The sequence below is a fragment of the Pezoporus wallicus genome, unplaced genomic scaffold (assembly GCF_028554395.1).
Source record: "Pezoporus wallicus isolate ANWC-B61680 ecotype Strahan unplaced genomic scaffold, APGP_CSIRO_Pwel_v1 scaffold_3294, whole genome shotgun sequence".
NCBI classification, from domain to species: Eukaryota; Metazoa; Chordata; class Aves; order Psittaciformes; family Psittacidae; genus Pezoporus; species Pezoporus wallicus.
The window spans coordinates 5,708,437-5,731,967 of record NW_026635478.1 but is presented as its reverse complement, the minus strand read 5'-3'; the positions used below and the strand labels follow the sequence as shown (position 1 = coordinate 5,731,967).

The window sequence follows — 23,531 nt, the reverse complement described above, 5'->3', positions numbered from 1 at the left end:
TTGAATGTATTGACTAATTTGTGTTCGGTGTGTCACAAGTCCATCACAACTACTGCTCATCTCCATTTGTGTATTCACAGTGTGTTCAGGATGATACATTGTCTTTTTTCCATTTAAGATGGAAATTCTATGTGGGATGGTTGTGAAATCCCAAATATGTGTAACACTGATAAACTGGAGTTCTTTACCACCAAGATTGTCAATCCTCAAGATTTTCACTAGATCCAGCTTTTGTAGAAGCGGTATCTTGTTGGACTCTTGGAGGGGAAATGGAAGTGTGCAAAATCTACTCTACATGGTTTTCTTAATTTTTAGTACAGCTTGCATAATTGTACTGTTAAGGCAATGCTTCTAAATCGGTTACTTGTTACTTGGCATGCACTTTCTTAAAAAATATGGGAAACAGTGCTAAGGCAACTCCATGTCTCTGGATCTATTTAAGTCTTATTTGTGTTCAATGTAAGGCATCTGTGAGAGCGTAAGTATTGAGTACTTGACCATTGCTATCAAAATACTTAATCTTAGCTAATATTAGAATTATTCAATCCCTTTAACAGCATTTTTGTATTTCATGCTTATATACATGGGAGAAATAATACACATAGAAAGTGTTAGGATGATATTTTGGTAACAGTTTTGAAGAATTATCCCTTCATTGCCCTTTAAGCGCTGTATCATCTTATTTGGTTCATAGTTCATTAATAAACTACAAATAGTTGCAGAATACAGATGAAATACACATTGGTGAAAATTTTATTGTTTAAGTATCCTGTTACTTAAACACCTTTTGATTTACTTCTTCAATCTGTAATAATTTTATTTAATAAAGTCTATGCTAGGTGTTAGAACAGTCTGATCAGTCGAAATGTATAATTTGTCAAGTATTGAACAACTTTATTTGTACAAATGTTTCTAATCTAATTCATAGAGTGGAACTTAATATAACTAAGAAAAACTGTGACTTACATGTCAAAGTTAAATTTATTCATTAATTCTCTGTTAACTCAGAAACATCCTTATTAATTATTCCTTTAAGATGTAGGCATTTTTTTGCCTGAGTAAACTGCCCAAATTTCATATGTAGGCAAAATGCATAGCATCTTAATTTCAACAAATAACTAGTGTCGTAAACTAATGGAAAGGTGTGTAACAGGTCATTCTGATATATTTCCTGATAGTGGGAAAGCAGTTACAGTGGTAACATATTAGTTATTGCGGTGTTCACAATAGGATATATATATATAGCAAGTTTATATCAGCAAGGCTTTGAAAACTACCATCTGATTAGGAGAAACTTTAAGGGATAAAATAATGTTTGGGGGATGGAAGAGAAAAGGGAAGGTAAAAGCTCTAATTATAGAACAACATAACTAGATTGCTGTTCCCTCTTTTTTTCTTTGAAATAAAATATGTTTATAAGGTCAGCACAGTTTTCTAGTGTATAATATGACATTGATTGTCTTTGATTCTGCTTATAGATAACCACAGTGACACTAATTGCTTTTAGTTATTTCACTGTTACTGTAAAAAAAAGCCCAGCCAAATAAAAAAAGTTTTCCTGCTGAGACTTTTATCATTTTTTTCCTCATCAAAGACTTTAAAGGTCCAGAACAGCATGTGACATTTAAAATAATCAGGTACTTAAACTACTGAGAACTCTTTTTTACTTTTCTTGGCTAGTTTTATCATTTAAAGAAAACTGATACTAATGCAAACTAGAACATCTGTTCTTAAACCCAAAGGATGTTGAGATAAAACGGACTTTACTAGTCCTATGCTGTTCCTTAAAAACAAACCTATTGCTTAAATATATTTCTAGACAGATAATATTTTGGTTCTGATATGTTATTGTTTTAAGCTTGTTTAAGCAGGTCTTAGATATCCTATACTGTTATTTAATAAAAATACAATGACAATGTTAACTGAGGGAAAATATTCAGGGCTTTATTATTCAGCTAAAAATGCACTAGACCTCTCACATGCAGGGAGAAGGAGGAGATTGTAGCTATTCTGTAACAATGACTACAGAAGTAGTCTGAAGATTTCTGGTATTTTGCACAATATTTTCATGAGATGGTTCTCATGTGTGAGAGTCTTGTGGCACTTTCCCCCCTTCTTCCATCAAGGCTGTCTGTCCTTACTTGCACATTCTTTTAAGAACTGAATGTTTATTAAATAAAAATAGCAACTCTTCGAAACATGTTGCAATTTCTATGACAGTATGTAAAAAACTTTCAACACATTCCAATTCTGTCACCACCAATTAAATTATCATGTACCAATCACTGCCACAGCTGATGAATCCTCCATTGCACAACAGAAATCCAACGGTATTTATTTAAGGAAGAATCAATTCTTTATTGTTTTGGTTTTTTTTGATATGTTGTATTTTTAATCTTCTGCTGCATTACTTTAACTTTCCAATGTGGCCTCCGGTGCTTTAAATACCTTTTACATATGCTTAATAAACCTGTATGTATCCAGCTGAGGAAGGCTATTTTCCAGCAGGATTTGCTTTCACTTTTTGAACAGACTTTCAGCCAAGAGCCTTACTGTAAGCAATGTTTGTGCCCCTTTGAAGAGGGGAGCTGCTCAGAACAAGAACGTGTCTTAATCATGATTTTTCTCATTTGGATTAGCCAATCTGTGGGAGGTCTGACGTAGTGTACGATCCCAAGAAGTTTCAAACAAAGTTAAAATACATCTACAGCTTTCAGTCAAATTCAGTCCTAATGCTACAGCCTTTCAAAAAAATTATTTACATTTTAATTTGTCTTATACAACAGAGTGTGAGCTTGTTTCCTCACCCCTGCCAGCTGGCTTGTAGAAAAGAACCGAGGGACTCTCCAAGGAGTGGCATATGTATGGTCTTAGTTTGTAGACTTAGAGGAAGTGATATTTGTGTCCAATTTCAAATTCCTTTGATTCTCCCTCTCACTTTTTCAGCAACAGGAAGGTATATACACTGTTACTATTTTGTCCTAGTCTTGATTTTGTGAGGAAAAAAGTGTGATCTCTGTTCGTTCTTCCCATCCTCTCCTGTGGGGTTTTTGGTGTTTTGTTTTTGTTTAGTTGATGTTGTTTTCTTGTTCTTGGGTTTTGCTTGGTTTGGGGTTTTTTTGACTGCAACATGTTGAATAGATTAAAAAAAAATGAGCTGTGGAGTAACTGTTGTCCAGAGAAAAAAAGTTGAAAGATGAGAACCATGGTTTTAACATCATTAAAGGGAAGATGAGGTGTGAAGAGGGAAATAGGGTATTCTAGAAACAAATTAATGGCAAATTCAAAAAGATTTTGAGAGTGAATGAGTGTTAGGTGGAAAAATCAGTCGGGGCCTCAAAGGTGTGCATGTGCAACTCTTGGGCTGCAATGCAGTTTTCAGACAAAGTGAAAAGGAAAGACTCAAAGAAAACAAAAACCTTAATTTCATGTATATTAAAACTCTGTTTCTTGTTTGGGCAGGAGAGAAGTTGCTAGCAGGTTTCTTTTTTCAGTTGTTGATGACTTTCTACAGCGAGAATGTTGTTCTTTACATATCCACGTACAGCTTCAGCTGAAGGAAATAGAAGTTTCAGCTGAAGGACAGATTTGACTTAAATATTTTTTTCTAACATTGTCCCCAGCTTCATGTTTCATTTTTCAATTAGTACTCTGTTCTTTTGCTTCCAAAAAGACTGACCCTGTTACAAAGTTCATGGTTGGTTTCTCAAAGAATATTTCTCGTAATTTCTTTTCTTAAGTGTTGATCCATCTAGATCAGAAAGTGAATGGACAAAACAAATAACAAAAAAAAAAGCTCAAGAAACTCCCAAACAAGAAAAAACCCTCAAAAAACCCACCAACCAACCAACCCACCCGTGCTGTCTCCAAAAAGAAGCGAAAAATACTGAGTTTTCTCCCTTTTAGAGTTTCTTTAGAAAAGCACAGGTATAAGTCTATTTTTGTCGGTTTCACTACAGATTGAGAACTTTGAATATTTATCTGTATGAATCCATTTGCCTTTTGTGGTCAGTTTGTACAATTGTACCAATTTTTTAGAAATTGATTAGATGACATAGCTTAATGATCTGTAATTTTTGAAATCTACCAGGTCTATGTGTTTTTCAATTTGCAATTAAATTAAAAAAAAACAAAACAAACCAGCAACAAGAAATTTAAATGCCAACATAGCTTTTCATTATGTATAAGTAACTTAAGGTGGTATCAAACATTGCTGACTTTTCCAGAATGTTACATCTGAAGTGTTCTAGCTTAAAGATAGTTGCTTCTTGCTGATTTAAAAGACTGCTTAGAGAAAATGAATTGATTAAATAGATCATCCTTCTAATAGACTATTTAGATTTTCCATCCACCCTAGCCCCTGAATTGTAACTTTTCTTCTCTGTAAGTAGTTTTGCTTTTAGTTCGATGACGTCAGTCTTTCACGGTAAGTAAAATAGAGAATAAATAATGCATGCTACAGTTTACACATGGCAGTGCTCTTTAGATGTCCAGGTCTGTATCTAGACTCCAAAGTTTAAGGGGGCTTTTGTGTGAAGGCAGGAGGAGTGGGGGTTTTCTTTGTTCTTTCTTACAAAAACTGTACTACTGGAACTTAAATTGATGACAGACAACTAAGAGGTTATCATCTTCTTTGCTAATCGAGCCAAAGTTCTTAAACACAGAATTAAGAAGATAATACTGTCATCTTTTTGCTCATCTTACCTGTTGCTTGCAAAGGAGGAAAGCAACCTGACTGGGTTTAAACCACGACAACTATCTTGTGTTGGGTGGCTGGATATCCAGTATGGATGATGAATATCAGCTCATTAGAAAGGCAAGGAAGAAGAAAAGGTGATGCTGTTATTTATAAAAACAAGCAGCTTCACACCACAGAATTCAGGAGAGAGCTGAATGGTTCCAACTGGTTTAGTTGGGTGATGAGAGAGCTGTCTGTCACCAGGAGAGAGTTCTGTGTCAACCTGGAAACTGAGGAAAGTCTCTGATTCTTGGAAAAAGAGAAGGATAATGTAAGGATGTAGGCATGCTAGCCTTTTGGTCCTTGGGAAAATGACACGAGTCCTCTTGGCAGCCATTTCTGGGCACATGATTTTCATGTGCCCAGAAGAAGGTGAAGAAGGTGACTGTAAATAGCCAACACGTATTTACCAAAAAGATAAATTATACCTGACCAACCTGATTTCTTTCTGTGATGAAAGACCTAGCTTATGGATGAGAGGAATGCAGTGGACATTGTGTATCTTGACATCAATCTGGAGAAAAGAAGGCTTAGGGGGAATGTAATAGCAAAAGTTCAATGCCTACAGAATTGCCAGAAAAATAGAGCTAGACGAGCTCTGCAAAGATGCCTTGAAGGAGGACAAGTGGAAATGGTGATAAATTGAAACATGGGAAGTTACAGTTTAGCATAAGGAAAAAAATACTTTTGGGATGAAGTTAAGCATTGGGATGTTTTAGCCACTGAGGTTATGAAATCCCCATCCTTGGAGGTTTTCAGGGTCTGACTGGACAAGAATCTGAGCAATCTGGTCTGAATTCACTGTTGACCTTGATTTCAGCAGGAGGTTCAACTAGGATGACCTCCAGCGGTCTCTTCCAACCGGAATGATTGTGTGATTTTTTTTGTGATTTAATACTTTGGTCATAAACTGAGAAAAAAAATAGCCCACTCCCAGTCACTAAAGTCACAACTCAAATCCAGAGGATACTCCCCAGGCTGAATTATTTGGAATATTTCACTACAATCTGGCCTACCTCACTGCCAGCAAAAAGACTTTAGCAATCAAGGGCAGGGCCAGGAATGCCTGAACCAAAAATATGATTAATGCAATATTTCAAATGTTAAACTAATCAGAATATCAGTTACTGTAACCTTAAATCACTGTTGTATGGAATATAACATTTTTGGTGGTTTGAAATATATCTGTCTATGTTCTGTGTGAGGTTTTACAGTAAGCAAAATGTAGTCATTCAGAGTGTGGAATGGCATGACTACTTTCCTAAGATACGCAACAAGAAGTGAGAAGGACTTCTTATAAAATCTGTGTGTCTGTGATTTGGGAAGCTTTTTCTGAACTGTGGGAGATGCTTCCTTCTAGGAATTTTCTTGGAAATTCCTTCTTGGAATTTTTCTGAGACTTCAAACTTTTTCCTTCAGAAACTGTAGTAGTTCTGTTGTGTCTTAAAATAAGGGAGAAGTTAGTTCTCCTGCTTTCTCATTGTACTTTTTTGTTGCCTCTGACAAAGGTGTAGCTTGTATCTCTTTGATTGTTTTTTGTTTGGCTTGAGGTTTTTTTGTCTGTGTGGGGTTTTTGTGCAGGTTTTTTTGTTTGTTTGTTTGGATTTGAGTTAATTTTTTCCTACATGTTTAGATTATTTATTAGTCAGGTGAGTAAAACAAATAACCAACAACTTAATCTAGAAGCTTACAATTCAGTAGCAGTTCTTTGGATGCAAGGATAATGTTGGAGTAGGTTGCAGATGCAGTTTGCGTTCTGAGTTGGGCAATACAGTCTAGCTAACAAGTGTTTGTTTCTCTTGAAAAAAGTCAAGAGAAGCTCGGTTTTGTCCCTTTACATTCTGCAGGTCAGTTTCCTATCTAAAAAAGAAGAAAAACTTTCCTTGTGTAGTTTTTTCATGCATATTTCTATGTAGTAATATAGTAAAGTAGAGTAATACATAAATACTAATATATTTTTAAATATGTCATATATGACATTGTTTTGGGTACTATAAGTGGCTTCAGTATCAGCTGTTGATGACAGCTGGCAACCCTTTCCAAGTTAATATTCTGTTCTTTAGGAACAGTGATGGAATTTAAATTTAGACTGATGCTCTTGAGATAAAAGACCTAAGGATGTCTTAAAGAACAGAAGAATTCATTTCGTGCTTACTGTGTTGCATAACAAAAGCATTTTCTTTTGTCAGCTTCATTGGGATTGTTCTCCTGTTTGCTCTTTCTTCTTTGCTTTCTTTTGCTATAATGTCCCATCATTAAGATTATGTGGGCAAGTAGGTAAACGTCAGTACCAGGAGATGGTTGTAGCTCTATCCTAAAGAAGTAACTATTTACATCATGATTTAAAACCCTGAAGGCAGTCAGAAAAGGCTTTCAATACCAAATGTACTGTGGTATTTACCATAATACAGTTTTGATAGCAAAATATATATTAATACCAAGAACTCTTACTATTAAGAGATTGTTCTGCATGTGTGTTAGGTCTTGGTTTTTATGCTTAATATTCTCATCAGTGGAGAGTTTCTACTCAGTGGAGAGGTTTTGTTCTTCACACAATATTAATGTCTTAAACACGACAGGCTGGAGATCCATGTTATACACTGCAAATACTTGAAGAGTTTAGTTACGTGTGGTATAGGAGCTATGTTTCTTTTTCTTTCTTTCCTTTTTTTTTTTTTTTTTTTTATGTGTGTGTGTAGGCTCTTCTAGACTATTTCCTTAACATAGTTTTTCACATTTAATCAGTCATAAAGTCTCCCAGCAGACTGGTCCATTCACACTCACTCAGTTCTGCATCAGCTCAGTTCTGACTCTGCAGGAAATGTCCTCATCACTATATTAGGAAGCTGCTGTCCTGGGTTCAGCTGTAATTGCTATTTTTCTCCTTCTTAATAGCCGGTGCAGGGCTGTTTTCAACTTTAGTCTGAGAATGGTGCTGATAGCACACCAATGTGGCTCATGAAAATTTTTTCGCTATCTCACTTTGTACTTCACTTTTATTGTCTATTCCAGCAATGTCATTTACTTGTATAAAATAAATTATAATACCTCCTTGATTCCTATGGAAAGCTTAAGATATCCAGACATCATGTTGTTTTGGTTATATAGGGAAATCTGAAATCTTTCTTTCCTTCCTTCCTCTAAAAATATTTGTCCATATCTTTCAGTTCTCAGCTGTATCTTCCACTAGGATATTGGTTATGTGACCACAATGAAAATCCTTAAATTCCTATAAACCTGGATGCACTCCAGTGTCTTAGTGTTTTGGAGAGCTCACATTCCTGTTTCACGAAAATAGAAATAGTGACCAATCTGTATTTTATATACAATAGCACACTCTAGTGTGTATATTAATTAGCCATTATGGACTGGTTCTCATCATGTTTAACTTAAATTTTCAGTCTTTTAGTTCTGTTGTATTCAGTGAATCTATTTTTTCTTTATACTTTGGTTTATTGGAGGAGATATGTTTCCTCAAATGAGAAATCACCAGTTTCTTAACAGAATCATTTTGATACTGTTATTATTTTTTTTTTAATGTTTCTTTGAAAGAAAGAGCTGATAATTTTTGTAACAAGGAAAATCTTGATGTAATGGAAGAATTGAGTCCAATATAAAGAGTCTTAATGCTGTAATTATATACAGCAAATGTGTGTAAAATGGATTTGAAATTTGTCTTCTAATTGAGTTGCCTGCAGGGAATTACAATTTGCCTTTTTGCATTAGTACAGAAACGAGTACGTCACTTTCTAAGGTGTCAGCTCACACTTGCGGCTAATTCTGAAGATATCACAGCCTTAGAGAAGATAGGCAGCCAGCATCAACTCAGATAACTAGCTTCCATGTTATGTATAGTACGAGACTCTTAACTCTGTCACAGAAACATTTGTACAGCTTTGTGTTAACTTACTATCTTATTAGCATTTTTTTCCTGACTTTTTTTTTTTTAAGCCAGGTTTATGAATAGTAATGCAAAATGTAAAAAGCAAATAATATCAGTTGACCCCAAAATATGAGTGAGAGATTGACTTCTGGTGAGGGTCCAGAGAAGGGCAACAAAGCTGGTGAAGGGCCTGGAGCACAAGTCTGATGAGGAACAGCTGAGGGAACTGGGATTGTTTAGTCTGGAGAAGAGAAGGCTCAGGGGGGACCTTTTCGCTCTCTACAAGTACCTTAAGGAGGATGGAGCGAGGAGGTGGCTGACCTCTTCTCCCAAGTAACAAATGATAGGACAAGAGGTAATGGCCCCAAGCTACATCAGGGGAGGCTTAGACTGGGTATTAGGAACAATTTCTTCACAGAGAGGGTAATCAGATATTGGAAAAGGCTGCCCAGGGCAGTGGTGGAATCACTGTCCCTGGAAGTGTTCAAACCCTGTGTGGACAAGGCCCTTAGTGACATGGTTTAGTGATAGTCTTGGCAGTCCTGGGGTAACGGTTGGACTTGATGACCTTAATGTTTTTTTCCAACCTAGTTGATTCTACTATCCTATCATTCTATGAATCTTGCAGAGCTTCACAAAAAAAAAAAAAATCAGTTCTAATCAAGAACTCATATTTGGGCCAACGATATGAAGTTTTTATAGCTATCGTTTCAAACCATTTTTCTAAGCCCTTTCAGGAGAAAGGAACTGAATGGCAGAGCAGAAACCACTAATCAAATATAGAGTTACAGACAGATTAATTTATTTTTAATGGTATTGCATTACCTTCCATAATTAAAGTGAACATGATTTGTTAGACACTAGGTTTTTCTTGTTCAAATATACAGATCTTGGAAAATATAGAATTGTATTAATTAATTTTTAACTTGAATGCCATCCAAAAAGCAATAAGTATGTAGTGAAAGCTCTGTATGATTTTTGCCCTGTAATCACTGCAAGCTAATGTTTGTGATGAATGCCCTTCTGCTTTCTGCAGCAGTTTTCCAAGGTGATTTAAAGCACCCATGACCTGTTGTACTAGTTTGTCTAAGAACAAATCCCTGAAGCAAAGAGTGAGGGAGGAGGGAAAGTTTTTCATCTTCTTACTAACTGGTAATTTGAAAAAGTGGTGCTATTTGTTGATAAGTCTGAAATGCTGAGGAGAATCTAATGAGTTGTTCAAATTGCAGACTTACATAGTAAACCACAGGAAAGCAGTTTTAAGAAAAGGCAAATTATTAGAATATTCCGGTCCATGTTATTTTTAGACAATACTGTGAATTAAATAAACAGTAAACAGAGCTGTATTTGAAAATGTATTCAGGATGTCTCATACAAGAATACTTTCCTGGGACCCTTAAGGATAAAAAATAAATCAAAAAGATTTAAAAGCTATGTAATGAGTAGGAGAAGGGTGTGCTCTTCTGAGGAAAATGAGTCTGATTCTAGTAATTTTCAACATTTTTGTTAATATAAGCAGTAAAAAATGTTTATGAGGAGAGTGATTCGGAGCTCCTGCCATCCACAGGTACCAAGAAACTAGAAAAATCAGAGTAACAAAGAAAATTTAAAAAAAAAAAAAAAAATGAGGACCATTTAGAATTATCTGGGCACTAATCAAGTAAAAGGAATAAAACAAGTTTAATACTAGGGCCATCTTGAATTGAACATATATGTAATATCTAAAGAGCCAAGAGCGTATCTTCATGGAAAATACAAAAAATTATGAAAATAATTGGTTTTTACTCTCCTTATTAAAGTTATGTCAGGTGCCTATGTTGTATATAATCTTTCCGTGTTTTTGTACAGGAAAAGCATAAGCAGGAATTAGAAGACATGAGAAAAGCTGGACATGAAGCCTTGGGTGTTATTGTTGAAGAATTCAAGGTAAATCAGTTGCTGAGATTATGAAGTTTCCAAATAGTATCATTGTAATAGTTTATAACAATTAGGCACTACACGCAGTCTTCTTTAGGAGTTAAGACTGTGTTAAACTAATAATATCATTTATATGCAGAAGTGACTTCCATTTTCAATAGATTTTGTAAGTAGTGTCTAATTAGTCCCCAAATTACCTCAAGTGTGGAAATTCACCTAAGCAATTCTACTGAATTGTTTAAAAGGCGTAGAAAGGAGAATCTTTATTACAATGAATACAGTCCTATTTTGCATTCCTTGGGTTTTAATAAAACGAACTGATGCAGATTATTCCCATCAAATGGATTGGACATAGCCCAAATTAGTATCTCTTGCAGTCATGACTGTTGGAATTGTGACTAATCCTCTCTGATACCAGCCAGTTATAATTGAGTGATGCCACTCCAGGGAAAGTTGTATGTAGCGTGACTGAATATAAAGCTTAACATTGTTTTTTTAACAATAGCTGTGTAAAAATATACACCATTGATCATACGCCCCAGAAAATAATTCCCAGAATCCCTCCAGCCCCAAATCCTCTAAACTAGTTATTGAGACTCTGGGTTGAACAATAATGGAAAAGAGTTGACTACTTGCCTTTTCTGTATTCTCAGCAAAGATGAGTCTTCCTACCTTGTGAAAGTGCCTTTCTTTTGGCATACAAAGGAAAAAGAGTTACCATTTTTTCAGTTCTATCTACAAGCTTGCCATGTTTGTAGCCAGAAGCTCACATTTTTCTTACATTCAGTGCTAATTATTACTCCTTGCAGGCTTACTACAGCAGATTTTTTTTTTTCTCTTTTTTTTTTTTTTGTCTGTGCTTAAAATGGGGTACATTTTCTGATAATCACTGTCTGGTATTTGGGAGGAATTGTTTGCTATACAAGGGACACACTGATCTTCCATTAGTTATCCCTGGCAGACGAGGTACTCATGTTTAAGACCAAACCCTCTAAATTCCTACCCTTGTTGCGACACGTTTTTTTTAAAATGGCAACAGTGTCAAAAATGGAGCTTACACGAGAAGTCAGATACTGAATGATTTAATTTCAAGGATCTGAATATACCAAAGCCCTTAGAATTATTGCAGTTGTCTTTGGAATATTAGCTTGCAAAATGTGCTGGGAAATCCATTAACTGAGACCATTAGACACTTTGTAGCACAAGCCCTCAAAAACCTTAGCTGTTTTTAAGCATCTCACATTCTTATCTTTCTTTCAACAAATAAACCATCTACAACACAGTCATGAAATTCACATTAAAAAACATGGTAAAGCAAATCAAAAATCAACTTAGTGTTTGGTGTAGGCCAAGTTTCCCTTCTCATGTTTACTTAATTTGGTTTAATTTCTGTCTTTCGTGTTGTTATTTTTTTAAACTTTTATCCCTGGTAATTAACTACAGTAAAGAAAAGTAAATGTAGAGCTTGGAAATTGTACTAGTGGGATCATGTCATATTGGAAGATATTTACCACAAGCAACATAAGAATTTTTCCTCTGCTTGTTTAATCAAGCTTTTGTTCTGAAATTTTCATAGTTCTGTAAACAGACAAGTTAAGATTTTTAATCTATTTTGTTTATATTTCTCACCACATAAAATATCTTCTAATGTAACCTTTAAAGAATATGAGGTTACAGGCAGGTGTGTTTATTCGATGGTATTTATTTACTTAGATTATTTTATGCAATTATTAGTCTTCTAAAAGAGAGCTTACATGAATCAGATGTGTTTCCTTTTATGGAAATTACCTTCAAGATGCTGAGTCCTTTCCAGCTCTTCGTACAGTGAGAGTTTTGTCTATCACTTTTCAGTGTTAGGTGGCTGGGTTTTTTCAGCTTTCCAGAATATAAAAAGATATATTTGCAAAATACGGAATACGTGGGAGCTTTCAGATTGTCTTTCAAAAGTACTTGTATCAATAGCAGACCTGTGAACTGAAAGGTTACCCTCTAATAAACAAAGCAAAATTTAAGAGATGTCATTACAAAATAAGTTAGTCTAGAATCAGAGTATCTTTTTTTAGACATAGTTTATCCCTGCTGAAGAGGAAAAGCTCTTGAAATGTGGCAAGTTCTCAGCTCTTTAAAACATCAGCTTAGGCTGTTAAGTCTCCAAGTTGACAATACCAGCTCAGAAAGGCCTGACACAAGAATAAAAGGATAAATTCAAAAGTTGTTGCAAGGGCTTCTATTTCATTGCTGACTTCTATACTTGTCCATGTGTGAGTTGCACAGGAATTCAATCAGGCCTTGAGAATAATACAATATTGGGTTTCGTCATGAAGAGGTGATGGCTGGAAAAGGAGATATTCCTTGTCATTTTTACAGTATGGGAGTACTCATGCAACAATGATGCCACTATAAAAATCTTTATATGGAATCCTGATAAAATCAAGGTCTTTAATCAAGACAATCAAGTCTTAATCTTCTGAAGATCTGGCTATCAAAAATATTGTATTATTGATTAAAACATCTTGTTTTCTTAAAAGTAATTGTAAAAATTACTAGATATTTCTCCGTCCCTTTTCAGTTAGGATTTCTTTTCATATGTGTTTCGCACTATAAAACAATAAATATGGTGTGAAATATTGTAATAACTGAAAGGCTTGAAAAATAAGTAATTTAAACTCACATGCCAATAAAACTGAGATACGTAGATAAACTGAGCATAGTGTTTGAACTGTAAGCTGTTCATCATTACTGGTAAACCAGATGTTGAAAATGAAACTGAAGTTGTTATGCCACTTTGCAAAAACCACCTTGCCCTATTCTTGCATTGGATTCAAATGTATTTTATGTTATGTCTTTGAAACACTGGTATAAAATTCAGTTCACACTCTAAGAGGACAGTTAGTGAAACCATAAAGTTCCTTCATGCCTTGATGCACATCAAAATGTGTTGACCTTTTGTAAAGAATAACTTGAGAGAATATTTTTCCACAGGAAATACTTTCTAACTTAACATGTAAAATATCACATCATGAGCTCTGTTGTAAGCTTTGGTCGCATGGTATGACTGTCAGTGGAAACAATTCAGGAAATTCAGCTCAACAAAAAAACATATATATTCCATAGCATGTAAATGCACACATTTTAATTTTCTGGAGGTTTACCTGAAAATAGCCCTTTCATGAAAATATGCAGTATTTTGGGCTAAAGTGGTTAAGTTGGATTCTGTTGAAAAAGATATTTTCAAAAATCTTTTAAATAGTTTTATTTATATAGTATGTGTACTAGCTAATAACTGAGTTATAACATAACCAGTCAAATAGAATATTTTACTGAGGTGGTGTACCTTTTCCAAGGGTCAGGAAAGAGTTTTGATGGTGTCTTCTGCTCTGTTTCATCCTTCAACAATTGTTTAATTATATTTTGCCCATAAAGTTGTAGAAATTAATGGTGGAGACAGGATGCTGAATTAAACGAATCACTGTCTAATACTATGAAACATAGAAATTCTTATGTAAAGTTACTGAAATTAATGGTATTTAGTATGATTATATGTTTAAAATAGTACAGTAGTTTTACTCTTCACTAGGTAACTTTATTTTTGAGGATGACTCCTTCTGGCCATTCTGACTTACCAATTTTGAAGTAAAGAAGGTGTTTGGTGTAAATACATTTTGTATTTGGTTACTTAAGCAAATAATGGTACTTGAGCGGGGCAAAGAAACCAGTGAGGGTATTCTTTTGGACCAAGGACTTTGATGCAGTGCTTTTAAATAACGTTATAGACTGGAGTGCATCAGCCCATACATCATGATATATCATGATGCATGTTTCATACTGATGTTTCAAGTGAGTTTGTATAACATTTTCAAACAGTGCTACAAACCTAAAAGTCTGGGCTTTGCACAGATTGGAATTGCTTTTATACCGGTTTTCAGGAGAGATGAGAGGAGATGATAAATCCTGCCCTATCTCTTGCCTCCCCCACCCCCCATTTGTTTGGGGGTTTTTTTTCCTTACTAGTTTTTTCCTCCTATTAAAAATGTGAGTTGAGAGAAAGAGATTTGGCAATTTGACACTGTTAGTGAATTGGATTAATTTGGGAGTAGCAGTCTATAATTTCAATTTGTAATTCAAGAAGACTTCTCATAAATTCTAGCTTTTGGCCATACAATAATTATTGTTTTGGGCAAGCAGCTGTGGTTTCGGTTGCCAGTAGAATAAAGACACTAGGGCTGGGCAAATAGGCTTGTATTAGAAATGGACTGGAGTGTCTGTGCTTTGATTTTGGCAAAGCCAAAGTTCTTTAAACTTTTCTTCTTAGAGTACATTACAGTTTTTCAGTCTCTAGTCTTTATTCAGTGATGCAGTTCTCTAGTGTTTCTACCATACATGTATTGTGCTGTCAATTACATTCCAGGACTACTTAATTCTTTGACCATTGCTAAAGCATATACTAGGGTAATTAAGATGTGTATTCCCTTAAAGACACACCAAGGTGATTATGGATAAAGTTAGTAAAATGATTTTTCTATCTGGTTTCAACTCAGGGTCTTCCAAAATTATTTTCATGTTTGAAACTTAAAGATGTTAGCTCTTTATTTAAACTCAAACAGGGGTTTGGATTGATTTATTTAGCTAAGTTTTATAACCCATCCTATCCGAAATGGATATGAAGACACTTTACAGAGAATGTTCTTGAGGGGTTTCATTCTCTTTGTTCTGTCAGAAGCCACCAAGCTTTGGTTAGTGAAGGAAAAGCAGGATTAATTCCCTAATGGATTTTTTGGGTAAGGAGAGAAATCAGAAAAGAGGGAAGAAGCAGGATTTCTTGAATAGTTTGAAATGTTTCTAGTAGTTTATACTTTAGAGTAAGACTTGTTTTGCTGTCATTGTCATCCTGCAAGTCCTATTATTTGGAGCAACCACACTTTATAGAATTACTGTTAAATGTGAACATGCATGTTACTCCTTAGCTTTCCTGTGAACAATGTGAATTTGTTCTTTAAAAATCTTTCCAAAGTTGTTCCTGCGTATGTTTCCAGAAACAATGAGCAGAAAACAAAAGACAGTTCGGCAATGGACTATAATGTGAATTTGCATTTGGAATATTAATTATTTCCAAGTAGCAAAATAGCAAGTAGGAGTTAGAATTTCACCCAAGTGAATTCTAGTGTTTAAACTACCTTATCACAGAATTAAACCATATAGTGTACAGTAACCAGAATGTGTTCTGCCTCCCTTCTACCTCCAAGGATCTACAAGGTTCTAGTGCATTCTACAGTTATGCTATTATTTTGTTATTTATTGCACTGTAATGGCTGCTTTACTAACAGGAATCAATAGATACGGGTGTTAGAGTAAGAACTACAATCAACAAATCTGTGAAAGTTTAGAACTTGGAAAAATTTGGCTTTATCTCTAGGGGTTCAAGAGCTATTGCCCTATTCTCTTGGAAAGGAAAATCATGACTGAGGAAGTGTGCAGACTCCTTATTTTTGTGAAATTCCACTGGTTTTAGTCCTGATAACAGGACCATATATGATTTCTTTCATTTGTTTTTGAAAGGAAGAAAATACAACTATACATCAGACTGGAAAGTCTCTGATACCTGGCAGGTTTTGTAAACGGAACAAAGGTTTGCTATTCCATATCTCACTCTGATAGCTTCTTGTCACTTCTTTGAGTCATCTTAAGTTCCTATACTGAAACTGAGAATACCAAGCTAGATTAGTTGTTAAAATATGAGGTATTTTATTCCTGGACCATAACAATGTTCTCAGTGCTACTTTTTATTACCATGTTCTTTTATAAGCCAGAACAGCTAGCTATAGATTCAAGTCCAAGGCTGAAACCTTGACCAACTTTCAGCTTTGATTAGCTAAGAAGATATGCCAAGTTGAAAATGAATTATAACTGAACCAAATATAGTAAAATAGTGTCAGTATAGACATTAATTCTTGGTTTTCTCAGTTAATGGGATTTTAGCCAGTTTAGTAATGGCTAAAATGTAATATGAAATGTGAGGTAGAAGGAAATGTTAAAAGACCATGTATATCTATGTTTTTCTTATCACTTGGAGCTGTGGTGATACTTTTTGTTTTCTTTTCAGGAATCAGAGGAAAGATGTTACTGTTGTTATTTATTATACCTAAATATACTTTGATCATTTAGTACATAAACTTTGTAAATTCTGGAGGTTTTTTATTAGCGGAAGGGCATCAGTTCAATTGATGATGTGCTTGTGATCGTAACTATGGTTATACAGCTGCTGTTGTGGCTGCAGTTTGTTCTTATATTCATGCATGGCTTTGTACTGGTATTTTAAGCAAACTGCTTTAAGTAGTTTATCTAAAGTACCACATTTCTTTAAACTGTTCCTTCATACAGTGACTTACATAAGAAGTTTGGAGGCAGAGTTTTGAAAGCTGAGGAAATTACAAATGGGAAAAGAAGATCTAGCAACTGCCTGAAAAGAGGACTGTTTATTTGGCTCTACTGAAGACCTAAAAGGCGACCTCACTTTTGGTTAAAGGCAGATGTAGTTTGGGCTTGTGAAGTGTGTTGTGCTGAAGAAGGAGAGGAAGAATTAAAAAACAAAAAGGGTGGGGGGAAAAAGCCATGAAGCAATAAGGACTAGTTGCTAAATGTAAAGAAATTCCAAAAATCTGAATCCATCAATTTCTTTGTGACAATAACAAGTATAGTCTCAGGCAACAAATATGATAGGGGTGTAGAAACAGATCTACAAGACTGACACCTCTTGACGTCACAGTCCTGAAACTGTCTGTTGGGTACAGGGTGAGCCTTTCTAGCCTGTTTCAAGGAACTTCATAGCACACTATATGAAAGAAGAAATTAATTACCAATAGCACTCATATTGAAATCCTACCCCATGAACTTCATGCAACAGATGCCATAGACTACATTCTGCTATAAACTTACTTGAAATGATTCAGTGAGCTATTAAAACAAGACTGCTTCAAAAATGCCAGCTTGATATTAGGTCAGTGGCTACAGATTTATGGAACATCAGCCCACCAAGATAATTGTGTAATTAATTAAGGAAGAAAGTGGTGTTTCAGCAGTGATAAGCAGTTACCCAGAGTAGCAATTAGTCAAAAGACTTTTAGTGTCATTGTACTGAGGGAAGTATGTAACTAAAAGTTTGAGATGCCTATCATCAAGTAGCTAAAAATATGTTTTAGTTTAGAAACTTAGTTAATTAGTAAATTAGGGGTTTAATTAGTAATTCAAATAGTTGGATATCTTAAAATTTGCAAACACTTTGAATGAATATTATGCATCTCTGCTGTATTTACCCCATCAAGAAATCTTAACTGGTAGCTGTGATCAAAGAAAGTGACCTCATTTTTTAACTTCATGGGTGTTTATCTTTTTTTTTTTTTTTTTAACAGTCTTGTAAAGACATTGTTTTATGACATCTTCATGTTCATATTTGATTTTTATAGTCATCTGGAGCCAGGCATACGTAGGATACCCACAGTGAATGTAGTAATGTTCTGGGCAGCAACTGCATGTTAGATATGAAATAAAAGGAAATTGTCAAGTTTGGCTTCTATTTTATATTTTAAATTGTCTTACTTCGGGTGATTTATTAAATATAATTTTCAATAGCAAGAAGCTATCTGAGAAAAAGCATTGCAACTCAGCGACCATTCTGTTATTGTTTTCCCTATGATCAGAATTAGATTTTTTTTTTCCCAATTATATGAAAAAAATTATTGCCACAATAGTTTAAGCAGAAAAACCTGCCATACCTCAGACATAATTTTTGACAATGATGTTTGGCAATTCTAATTTGTACACAGTAGGATTTAGCATATGAAGTTTCACATACAGAAGTTATACTTCTCTGTTTTTTTTTTTTTTTATTTCCGGAATTTATATCAATAAAAGAACTAAACGTAGTTGAGAAGAAATTGGCTTTTTTGAAAATAAACTTATGGCAAGCTATATTCTCTGCAAACACCAGTAAATGTATTTTTACTCTTTGATTAAAATGTGTTAAGCACCATCTTTTACCTTTTAAATCTCTGAACGTGTGCTGAAAACCACTACCATACTATAGCATTACTGAAGAACACTGATTTAGCTTAAGAAGCTAGTTTCTGGAAAATTTGGAAATGTAGTTCAAAAATTGTCAGAAGATGTAAAAAAAAAAAAAAAAACACTTTTTCTTTGCTTTCTTTGGTGTTTTAGGTTTGTTTTTTTTTTAAGTATTCAACATTTATTAAACTTGTGTTTTATGTTCGATAAAGTAAATATATCTCTAAAATAAAGATTGTTTGAAAGATGGATTTTTTCTTTGTTTTTATTTGGGCCAAAGGTCTGTTTTTTATAAAACGTATCTGTTTTAACTTACATAGTGATTTCAACTACTTCACTATTTTGATTACTAGTTAAAAATAGTTTGCTACATTGTGTATGAATAGCCCAATGAATATTTGGAAAGTGACATAAATATTTTATAATGTTAGGGAAAAAGACTTGCATGTCATAAGTTAAGTAAATCCTGCATTAAAATACCATCATTGTTTAAGGAAGCCTGAGTGTAATTTCTCAAACAGTAATTTATTTTTTCACATATCTTGAATTTTTTTTATTTCTCTTTTTGCCTCCAGATGCTGGAAATTCTTCAGAGTTCAGTCAAGTGCATGTGAATGCACACACATGTGCATGCACGTGTGCTCACACGCAGGGAGTTGCTAATTTTATCATCTTTTCATCTTTTTGTTACTGTCTCAGTACTTTGACTTTCCACACTTTGACTTCCAATGCTTCATATTTAAGTGTGAACTTCCTGGGGGAGCATTCTTCTATGTTTTAAATTACTCAAAATTTCCATCTGCTTTTACTTGACTTGTGGTTGTGAAGATCATGCTTGGCCCATGGGATCTTACACTGTGCCGAGAGGATGTGGAGTTTTGTCAGCCAGGGAAATATGTCTGACTTTTTTTTTTCCTTCAGCAGCTTTCATACACTTCTCTTCTTGTGTGGTCCCACTAAACTGGGTATATTTAAAAGAAATACTCTCTATCTTCTGTGTGCTGCTCTCTTTTAAGCAGACTGTGTGTAAGAGATCTGAGATCCAAAAAATTTTAATCCTGACTGAAAACAAGGTAGTGTTACATAGAAAGGTACTTTAATAGTGGCACATTCCAATTTTATAGCAGCCTTCCACATTCTGGTTATACAAAAGTATTAGCAGATCTGCAGTTACCAATAAACATCCCAGTCGTATCTTTGTTGAGTATTTTATGCTTTCTTATTGCAGGCGCTGCTACAATCTACAGTTCAACAGCAAGAAGCAGCTATTGAAAAACAGTATATTCTAGCAATTGAAAAACATTCACACAAATGTGAAGAACTTCTTAATACTCAGGTATGGATGTGCACATACAAAAATCTGTGATTTTCTTTTAGTTTCAGCTCTTTTCTGTATGAAAAAGTATTAACATATATGATCACCAAAGAAAATAATCTTTCACCTTGTGCCCTCAGCATAACAGTAAGCACAAATATTTAAAAATGCAAAATAAATAATGACTCTTCATCTGTTGGGATCAAAGGTGGTTTTGAACATTTAAACCTCCTTAAAAACAGATTCAAGAAGAGCATAACACTGAGAAAAAAGGCTCAGAGCAGTGCTTACTTCTTTAACAGCTACCATTTTATGCAGTCTTGGAGAAAATATGAGATTATTTTTTAATTTACATAGTTAAATGCAGGATTTCATTTATTGGGATTTGAAAAATGTTTGGTCCAAATTTTTTGATGATTCTTAGGTGTTAGACACAAACATCTGTTGCCCAGTCCTATTGTTATATCATAGAAAGCTGATATAAAAATAAAAAAACTATGAGGAATTACATAATATTCAGAAATATATACATGAGTAGGTCTATATTGGCTCATTTAACATAATTTGAGTCAAAGCACACCATATAGCAAATATTTGGAATTGCATCAATTACTGATGAATGTCTGAACAGTGTAAACCTGTTTTGTTACTGAATATATCTTGGTTTGAGTTAAGTACAGCTATTGAATCAAAATAATAAAGAACAATAGTATATAAATTAAAAAAAAAGCTAATTTGCTAGTGGCATCCTGTTGTGTACACTCACTGCAATCAACAGTATAAACAGTTACCTTTTATACTGTTAGCAACAGTTCTACTAAAAATATAAAGGATTATAGTTTATTTAATTTTCTTGGGGTATATTAGCCCTAAATACATCAAAAGTCCACACCATTTCCAGCAGTGTGTTTTATGACCATTTCACTGTTCTGACCATATCAATTAACACTTAGTGCAAACATATATTAAATATATAAGCAACTGTATAAACAGTATGAAGGAAAGATGTAATAGTTCGGAGAAATCAACCCTTGAATGAAAACTACAGTTATTTAATGCTTTCCATAAAGCTCTGCCCAAAAAGCAAATAAGAATGGATTTTAAGAAAATATTTTGTGTTTCTGAAATGAACATAGTGTTTACTGACTTGATATCATTTTCTGAATGTTGAAAGGAGTGAACCTCCTAAATATGGAAGCATTATAGGATGATGTTTTGAGGGTGTGCTTACAGATTGAGCAAAAATATTGCTCCCACGTTCTATTACATTTGAATTGCAAACCAAAAGTTTGTGATAGAAATCTGAAAAGCATGTTTAAGAGGTTCAGATTTACCTAGGGAAAGCACAACAATGCAAGGTACTACCTATTCTTCGTCATAGGACAGGAGATAACACAATGCCCAGTTCACATCATATGTATGTTTAATTCAATTTAACACCCTCTTTTGGATCCCAGAAAATATTTATATTTTGTTCACAAACTTCCAAGTAATTCCTTATTTATTTCAATCAAGGTTTATCGTCTTGATTTTAATGCAAAACTGGGATTTTGAAGCTTAATCAAGTAAAAAATTATGAGTGCTTATGGTAGCGCTACCAGGTTTAATAAAATAGGATTTATACTGGCAAATTTTGTTCACTCATAAATCTTTGTTGGAATAGATCTGAGAAAAGTGTAGTATGTTTTTACTTCTTTTGAATATATATCTATTAAATGCATGCTTTGGTGTTTAGCATCCATTCTCATTCAAATTATTTTGTTCTGTGCTAACAAGATTCCTGAAATGATTACTAAGGACTATATGCCAAGTCGATGAATATTCTTTGTTAAAGGGTTGCACACCATGCATATTTACCTTTACCTGGAGAGTTATGAGTATCTACATAACTGTAAAGGGTTTTTTTTGGCCTAGCAGTGCAAGTATGTTCTATACACAAACACAGCTGCTTTTTGTTTTGTTTTGGGGGTATTTTTGTTGTTTTTTTGTTTGGTTTTTTGTTCCCTTCTAATACTCCTGCCTTACAAGCACTATTTGATTTTCAAAATTTTAAGATCACGTTCTGCTGTTTTATTTTCAGTTCCACAAAATTAAGATTATCTCATGTTAAAAACTCCTTTCTCATGCTTTCTCCTAATCCAATTTTCTCCCTAAATTCCTGTACACCTTTCTTCCAGAAGTGCCTCTTTGAGAAGGCCTTAGGGCTGTTTTTCTGTGCTTGTCTTTAACCTACCAGAGTTTATTTCAGTTTCTGATTTTGAAGCTGTATTTTATCAAGATGTTGTGCCTGCGATGGAGATGCATGTTGAAAGTCTGTCTAGAAAGTTACCGTAGTGCTGATACCGTCACTGTGCAAGACTGTATTTTCCAGGGTAGGGGAGGATGTGAAAGGCCTAGTTCTATGATTCTGTTTCTTTCCTGCTAGACAAATTTCTGCAATTCATCTTCGATTGCTACATGTGAGGTTTTGCAGCATACTTGACTAGCTTATAGGTAGCATCATCTTCTGCTGGAGGGAACCATCAGCCCACCAACACAAACTGTCTTCTATTGTATATCTTATTTCAGGTCAGTCTGCTAGCTTTTCACTGTACTTTTCTACTAGATCTAACTCCTTAAATCTGTGCTAAAATTGCAGACATTTCTCCAAAATAAAATTCTGACCCATTTTCTATTCTGGCTCTTCTAACAGATGCCTTCCCCACCCATCCTAAAGTAAGAAGGTTGTGGTCTATTTTCTAGTTTAGTTTCTTCTGCTCAAAGTTCACAGACACACTATACTGAACTGTATCTCAGTGAACTTTTCCTCTGTATTAATCACTATCACTACCCATTGCTTTTGAAGCAAACACTTGAGAGATGAGCTGGTGTTATCAGATACTGTATATGCCTTGTATTTCTTCATCTAGCCTTTTCTTAGTCCATTGATGTCACTTCTCTTGAGTATCAGATCTCAAATGTCCCCTAGGTCTGAAGCTTATGGGTTTTCTTCCCCCTTTCCTGGAATGTGTTAAAAGGACTAGTTCCCTCAAAGAAATGGATGATCACTGTAATGTATGCTTCCTGGGGAGCAATTTCTAAGGCTGCTTTTTCCGATTTTTTCTGCCTTTTTCCTTTTTTTTTTTTTTATTTTATTTCAAGGAAATACACTCTCATATCAACACTTCAGAAAGGAAACCAGGCATTCCTCTGGGATATTCAGGGGCACCAAGTTCATGGTTTCATCACTGAAATGTTGTAGCTAAGCAGCTGTCTGGGCTGGATGCCGCTAGGAGAGGCATGTGGCAATAATCTTCTGTTCCATACTTCAGTATATGGACTATAGAGTGTCTTTTAGCTTTCCCTGTTTTCCAGTGCTGGGGTAGAAATACTTTGTTCAAACATCAAAGTAGGTTTTTCTTCTGAACACAGAGAAGACCTAGAGATTGAGTAACTTTAATAAGCCTGAACCAGAAGAGGCAACATAAAAAGATGGACTAAGTAAGCATCTGTTATTTGTAAGTATTTATTATGTAGGACTAGGGTATTCTAAGGAATTTTCTCATTAAGGTTGCTGGACCCATAAGCATGATAGTGTCAAAGGAATTACATGTTTTCACTGGAAGCCCTAGAAATGATGT

General features: G+C 34.6%; 1 protein-coding gene across 4 annotated transcripts in view; it reads left to right on the top strand.

The window, feature by feature from the left end:
* Nucleotides 1-23,531, top strand: part of CCDC91 (coiled-coil domain containing 91) — a 121,295-nt gene that overhangs the window by 54,841 nt on the left and 42,923 nt on the right. For all 4 annotated transcript variants that reach the window (XM_057426258.1, XM_057426274.1, XM_057426249.1 and 1 more), the window contains exons 7-8: nt 10,470-10,547; nt 19,825-19,932. In XM_057426258.1, the coding sequence (XP_057282241.1) occupies nt 10,470-10,547; nt 19,825-19,932 (186 nt within the window). The remainder of the gene's footprint in view (nt 1-10,469; nt 10,548-19,824; nt 19,933-23,531) is intronic.